A 7326-nucleotide genomic window follows, 5' to 3' on the forward strand; every position below is an offset into this window, starting at 1 on the left:
AGGAACTGTAACACCTGGCGGTGAGCATCAAAGGCTCACCCCTTTTGTTACAGTGTCCCAGGGCATCCCAGCTAGTGGAGATGCCCGCCCCTCCGGCCACTGCCCCCACTTTTGGCGGCAAGGCTGGAGGAGATAATGAGAAAAACAAGGAGGAGTCACTCCCCAGTCAGGACAGCCCCTAAGGTATCCTGAGCTGAGGTGACCCTTACTTTTAGAAATCCTCCATCTTGTGGATGGGGGATTCCCCCGATAGGATTAGAGATGTGACCCCCTCCCCACAGGGAGGAGGCACAAAGAGGGTGTAGCCACCCTCAAGGACAGTAGCCATTGGCTACTGCCCTCCCAGACCTAAACACACCCCTAAATTCAGTATTTAGGGGCCCCCAGAACCTAGGAAACTAGATTCCTGCAACCTTAACAAGAAGAAGGGCTGCTGACCTGAAGCCCTGCAGTGAAGGCAGAGACGACAACTGCTTTGGCCCCAGCTCTACCAACCTGTCTCCCAACTTCGAGGAAAAACTGCAACAGCGACGCATCCAACAGGGACCAGCGACCTCTGAAGCCTCAGAGGACTGCCCTGTAACCAAGGACCAAGAAACTCCCAAGAAAAGCGGCCCTGTTCAGCAATCTGCAACTTTCTGCAACAAAGAAGCAACTTTAAAGACTTCACGTTTCCCGCCGGAAGCGTGAGACTTTCCACTCTGCACCCGACGCCCCCGGCTCGTCCTGCGGAAAACAAACACCTCAGGGAGGACTCCCCGGCGACTGTGAGCCCATGAGTAACCAGAGACAACCCCCCTGAGCCCCCACAGCAATGCCTGCAGAGGAAATCCAGAGGCTCCCCCTGACCGCGACTGCCTGTAACAAGGAATCCGACGCCTGGAACCAACACTGCACCCGCAGCCCCCGGGACCTGAAGGAACCGAACTCCAGTGCAGGAGCGACCCCCAGGCGACCCTCTGCCTAGCCTAGGTGGTGGCTACCCCGAGGAGCCCCCCCCCTGTGCCTGCCTGCATCGTTGAAGAGACCCCCGGGTCTCCCCATTGCTTTCAATACAAAACCCAACGCCTGTTTGCACTCTGCACCCGGCTGCCCCTGTGCCGCTGAGGGTGTACTTTCTGTGCCTGCTTGTGTCCCCCCTGGTGCCCTACAAAACCCCCCTGGTCTGCCCTCCGAGGACGTGGGTACTTACCTGCTGGCAGACTGGAACCGGGGCACCTCTGTTTCCATTGAAGCCTATGTGTTTTGGGCACCTCTTTGACCTCTGCATCTGACCGGCCCTGAGCTGCTGGTGTGGTAACTTTGGGGTTGCCTTGAACCCCCAACGGTGGGCTACCTTGCACCCAACTTTGAACCCTGTAAGTGTTTTCTTTACCTGTGAACTTAACAATTACGTACCTCCCCCAGGAACTGTTGATTTTTGTAATGTGTCCACTTTTAAAATAGCTTATTGACATTTTTGCCAACATTGTACATGCTATTGTGATTATTCAAAGTTCCTAGAATACCTGAGAGAAATACCTTTCATTTGAAGTATTACTTGTAAATCTTGAACCTGTGGTTCTTAAAATAAACTAAGAAAATATATTTTTCTATATAAAAGCCTGGAGTAAGTCTTTGAGTGTGTGTTCCTTATTTATTGCTTGTGTGTGTACAACAAATGCTTAACACTACCCTCTGGTAAGCCTACTGCTCGACCACACTACCACAAAATAGAGCATTAGAATTATCTCTTTTTGCCACTATCTTACCTCTAAGGGGAACCCTTGGACTCTGTGCACACTATTTCTTACTTCGAAATAGTATATACAGAGCCAACTTTCTACATGCAGCATCCCCAAGAACGGTAAGCCCCCCTTCATTCGGTCTCCCCGAGGCCCGATTAATGCCAGAGCACCTCACGTCTCAAGTCAAGTGCCAAGGCATGCGCGTGCAACTGCATGCTGCTAAAGAGGCTCAGTCTAAATATCCGACCATCTTGTGGCAGCTGTCAACACACCGGACGTACGTCATTCAACTGTAAACACTGCAGCCTTAACCCGAGCCTTCAACAATGCTGGCTTGCGCCGGGCTTTGCAATTCTTCCTAAAAACAACCTGCTGTAGAACCTCATGCAGGTGACGAAACTTTCACCACTACAGGTTTTTTTCTTGGACCAGAGGTCGTAGTCATTACTCGTTCTGGCAGGTAACCGAATCCTTGCACAATTACCAAAATGTCCTTCTCCTCCACAGTGTCCTCTTTCTTAGGATCCCATCCTCGTTGCCAATTTTGAGAAGACAGGACGCAGTAGATGTAGTAACTAGAAACATTTATTAAGCTGCACACAATGACCCCTGGTCAGTCTGTGTTCCTCAGCTACAGTGTACTTGCCCAGCTTCTCAGAATCAACACATCGGATTCCGTAAGTGGAAGCATCACAGTTGCCCAGCAACAGCACAGTACCAGGAAACAAGACACTACGAATACATCAAGGGATTCCAAAGGAAAATCCCTTGAGGCAACATTTAAAAATATATATATTTTGGGTACTTCTGTGCCAGGCAAGGAAACCCCTGTAGTGCTGCAGTCCTGGTGCGGCAGATCTGGTACCAAAAAAAAAAAAGAAGGGTCCAAGATCACAGACCAGACCCTGTGGCCAACAGCTATTTTGCTGGCCTTATGCCTTGCACAGTGGTCTAATCCACCACTTTACACATCTGAAGGCTGTGCAGATCGGGAAAGGTTGGGTACCAGTGGCAGGGAGGGGGAAAATAGGAGCAGAACCTGACGGCAAGCCTGGCTCTTTGGCCAACCCTCAAATGTTGCAAAGGCTGTGTACATAAGGGAGTTGGGTGCCGGTGGGTTTTCCCATGGAGTCTTTCAGGTAGGGGCAGTACAGGTATCCAAAACCCATGATACTTATACAAATGCAAACTTGAAACATATAGAAAGACTGATTAAGGATCATTTGTCTACGTAGAAAATGTAAGCTAGTGTACTAATTATTGCAGCTTGTTTTAAAAAAGAAATGTCCTGGTAATAAAGCTGCTATTAAAGATGTAGTTCAGAGGTAGGAGAGGATGTGTTGAGGAGACAAATGAGTGGGGGCGATTTTCGTTTATCTAACTGAATATATGATTGTTCCTTTTACAGCTCATTGGATGGATGCTTCTTGCAGCGGTTGCAGTTGCGGTCTTCCTTGTCAAGTGCATGCAGCGGTGTACTTCTCCGCTGGGCTACCATCAGGAAGCCTACTGGTCGCAGTATCGCTCCACTGAGAGCGAGCTATTCAATCGCACTGCCAATGTGCATGCGAAGATCCTAGCTGCCAGTAACGTCAAGCAGTTCTTTGGCTTTGTGGCTCTGGATAAAGATGAGAAGGAGTTGATCCAAGAAAATCCCTCAAACGAGGTCCAATCGAGCCCGCAGTGGAACGCCATCACAGGAGTTTACCTCTACAGAGAAAAAAATAACATCCCACTGTACAGCCGACTCCATAAGTGGGCAAAAGGGCTCATGGGAAATGGGACAGATCTAGAATACAAGGAAACTGCGCTTCTCGCAGTATGAAAAAGCCTATAACAAAGCAGACGCACCATCGAAAATTAACAAAATACGCAATACACTTTCCAGGAATGTTATGCTTGTGGCTATGTGCATCCAAACCAACCCTCCATTATAAAGTAAGGTTTAACAAAATTGCAACACAGTGCTCAGCAAGGGAATCAGATAAGACTAGCACAAGAAAGTATAAGTCAAATAAGCCATGTTTCATGTTTCTATTCAATTGTTGAGAATTTGGCATTCATTATTTAATGTTCTCTAAGTACAGTCACCTACAGAGGTTGTTTGCGCCATGAGCACCAATGACAAGTCTGAAAACAGGGCAGCTAAATGACCGGGTGTTCCTTTTGTAAAATATGCTTATTTTAGGAGCCAGAGGTAAACGAAGACAGCACTTGAATAAAGCCAAAACAAATGTCAGTGATATGGGAGGAGATGGGAGGAATGGAATGCTGCAATGAAATGAAGGCAGCTACCAGCCTTAACAGCCCAAAGTGAAAGGGGATCACCAAAGAAATAACAAAAATAGTCCGTCACAGCAACAGATAAAGAAACCAAAGTGGAATAATATAGCATTTGGTCACTGCTCTAAAACAGAAAAAGGAGGGAGAAAATGGCAGAACTGACCACTAGCGAGCAAGAATGTTTAAAGGACACTGCAACCAACAAATGAAATCGCTTTAAGCCATAAGAAGTATACTAAATGTATACACGAGGTCAAACGCTTGTGCCTGACCTAAAAATGCACAAGTAATTCACTGCATAATAAACTTTGGCAAGAACAGCCAGAGGTGAGTGTTGGACTGTGAAATATCCTAGAACTGCAAAACTGTTCGTGTAGACAGTTTACATGAAATTCTAATTTGTAACAGATCATCTCTAAAATGAAATTGTATTTACAATTTTAACTCAAAGTATGTCAGTGCTTTCTAATGTGTGCTTATTGGTGTTACTCAGGTAGTTGAGAGATGTGGTTCCAAAGGATCTGTGTATTCCCACCTTGTGTTGAAAGAAATTCATTTTGTATTACTTTAGAAAAATGCTCACAGCTAAACTTTTTTAATTATCAATCAAAGCACAGGTTCATTAACACGTTAGTCTTATGAGCTGAAGTGCAATGTGGCAACACTGAGAAATTGTATTTTTCTTGTGATTCTGTTCTATTAAAATGTTAAATATAGCTATTCCAAAGTCTCTAGTTATGCTGATGGTCCAACACAAACTCAGAATTCACATCTTTGGAACGAAGGATGAAAGGGACCTGCCTCTATTTCACTAAGGCATTGGACACAGTCCCACACAGAAGACTGGCAGACAAGACAAGCAACCTTAGTGTAGTTCCCATGGGAGCAACTTCACTACATTAGGAATTGCATGAAACATGGCAAACCCTTGATGCTTCCAGCGCAGGTTGTTCATATCAGATATCGTGCAGGGTGGATAGAGTTATTTGTGGTGATCTAAACATAGTGTTCTTGTCATGTAAGACTCTAAGGAATATTGGCTCCCTGATACAGCAAGAACTGCTAAAATAAATAACGTCAAACTTGGCATGGTGCTAAACCTTTAATCAAAATAGGTTCGTTTTGTGGTTTGCTGTAAATCTGTTGAGTAATGTTCGATGCATTTGCACTAAAATGTATTGGGCTTAATGTTTGAAATGGCAGAGCTCAGTCTGTTCAACCAAAGTTCTTTGTTTCAAAATTCATGCAGATTGGTAAATATTGGGTACAACCAGTAAAGTAGAATAATCCATTTTAAGTCTCATAGTACTCCCTTCCATACATTATAAGGATATTGCAAGTAATCAAGGAGTTCTATGACCAAAGAGAGCAGCAAGGCTGAATTCTTTTATAAGGTTATTCCTTATAATATGTGGTCACACTATCACGTTTTTCACAATCACTTAAATCTTTTGTACATAGATCTATTAAATAAAAGAGAGAGCATATTTGTGGACATGGTAGAATACAAGTTGAATCTCTAGTGCAAAATTAAATATATCAAAAAAATATTTTTACATGAAAAAGTGCTGTAGCTGGTAATTTGTGGAAACATCCTGAAAGATCCTTATCTAAGGAGTGCAAAAAATAAACATGTTGCCATAAATATCTCATTTCCTGTTGTCACTGTACAGCTAGAAAAACAGAGCAGAAGAAAGAAATGCCAAGTTTCGTTTTAGTTCTTTAAACAGAAGCTTTAATTATGCTATGTGTCCTGACTGCCTTTCCCTTGGCTGCTTGCTGTGGCATCAGGTATTGTGATGACAGAATTCAGCTGTTATAACTCATTACAGTTGAGTTGTTATGTTATTTCTTTATAATCTGTGATGGTGTTCGTCACGTGTCACCGATTACAAAGAGATTAGAGACTTGCTTTTATACAGGAGGAACTGCAGAAGCCTGTGTATCATATACATATGTAAACCCCATAACTATAGTGTTACACGCACTACATACCATTTGTAAAAAAAAAATTAAAAAAAGATCCAGGCTTTTAAATAGGATTTAAGATGCAATGCCGCCATGATGCCCTGCTTTTCCATTGTACCTCTGTTCACTCACAGTGCACTAACCCTACTGCCCTCAACACCTTTCAGATATGGCCCTTTCCATGATCCACACTGAGGGTCAGTTTCAAAGCTCACCCAATTAAAACTTAAGGTCACTGACCTATTGACCTTTTGGGGCAAATATGCCACAAGGTAATAATGTAATAATTGGTTCTGTAAAGTTACTTGCCAAGAATTTAGTTTTGTGTTCTTACAGTTTAAGTTTAGAGAAAAACAGGGGATAAAGCATTGTTAAAGCACCATAAAGGTTCCTAAATAAAACTCACAAAAGTTTTAAAAATCCAGATGTTAAGGCACAGAATGTACCATCATCATCACACTTTCCAGTACTGATAACTATTCAGCACTAGCAGAGTCCTTACTTCATACCTCAAGATGTCATCAATAAAGGCACTAAATTAAACTTTAACATTGTCATTATTTTGTACATCACAATGCCACCAATGAAGGTCCAGAGCAATGACATTCTCCTTTTCTTAGGAGTTATTTTATATGTGAGCTTTGATATTACTTGCATGTGTGTATTTTTCCTATGTATTTTTCATTATTTAACAAGTTAATACCTATCCAGTATTTAATAGACTATGTTGTTCGTATCTGAATACCATGTTTGGAATTTAAATCTCCTGTGTGTTCTACAGGTCTAGGTATGTTTTCAGGAGGTACTATTACCATTTATTGAATGTCTAATGCCACTGCAAACAACTGCTAACAAAAACAACATCCTTTGCTGATGTCTTTGACTGAATGTGTGACAAAATTACTTGTTTCATATTATGTTAGCCTACATTACAATGCATTGAAGAATATATTCTCGGTGTTTTAGAACATCTAATGTGTGCTTCATAAATTCCTGCAATGCACTTGAAGTTCATGGACCTTATTTTTGGAATACCTGTTTTTTAGTCAAAATAAATGTTGCTGAACATTCAACTAGTCTGGGACAGAAATACTGCCTTTGTTTGCTTTTACAATTGTGGTCATTACACCTTATAGATATTTGCGTCCCACAGGTAATACAGTACCAAGATGCCTTTCAGAGAAAGTAGAATGACATAAGTGCTAGCATATACATATATAACATGGTATCCAGAGGTCTAATTCTGCTTGGCATAAACCATTGTTCCCATCTGTCTCATGAAAGGGTGAGTGATTTACACGGTGAGTGATTTACTACAAACGTGCAGAGATATCCACACAGAAAGGCG

General features: G+C 42.8%; 1 protein-coding gene across 2 annotated transcripts in view; it reads left to right on the forward strand.

The window, feature by feature from the left end:
• The window catches only part of LOC138300290 (calcium homeostasis modulator protein 2-like), a 55861-nt gene extending 48794 nt beyond the window's left edge, over nucleotides 1-7067 (forward strand). For both annotated transcript variants that reach the window (XM_069239479.1, XM_069239478.1), the window contains one exon: nucleotides 3136-7067. In XM_069239479.1, the coding sequence (XP_069095580.1) occupies nucleotides 3136-3552 (417 nt within the window). In that variant the 3' untranslated portion in view covers nucleotides 3553-7067. The remainder of the gene's footprint in view (nucleotides 1-3135) is intronic.
• The last annotated feature ends 259 nt before the right edge of the window (nucleotides 7068-7326 follow it).

Source organism: Pleurodeles waltl, chromosome 6 (genome assembly GCF_031143425.1).
Source record: "Pleurodeles waltl isolate 20211129_DDA chromosome 6, aPleWal1.hap1.20221129, whole genome shotgun sequence".
Taxonomy (NCBI): domain Eukaryota; kingdom Metazoa; phylum Chordata; class Amphibia; order Caudata; family Salamandridae; genus Pleurodeles; species Pleurodeles waltl.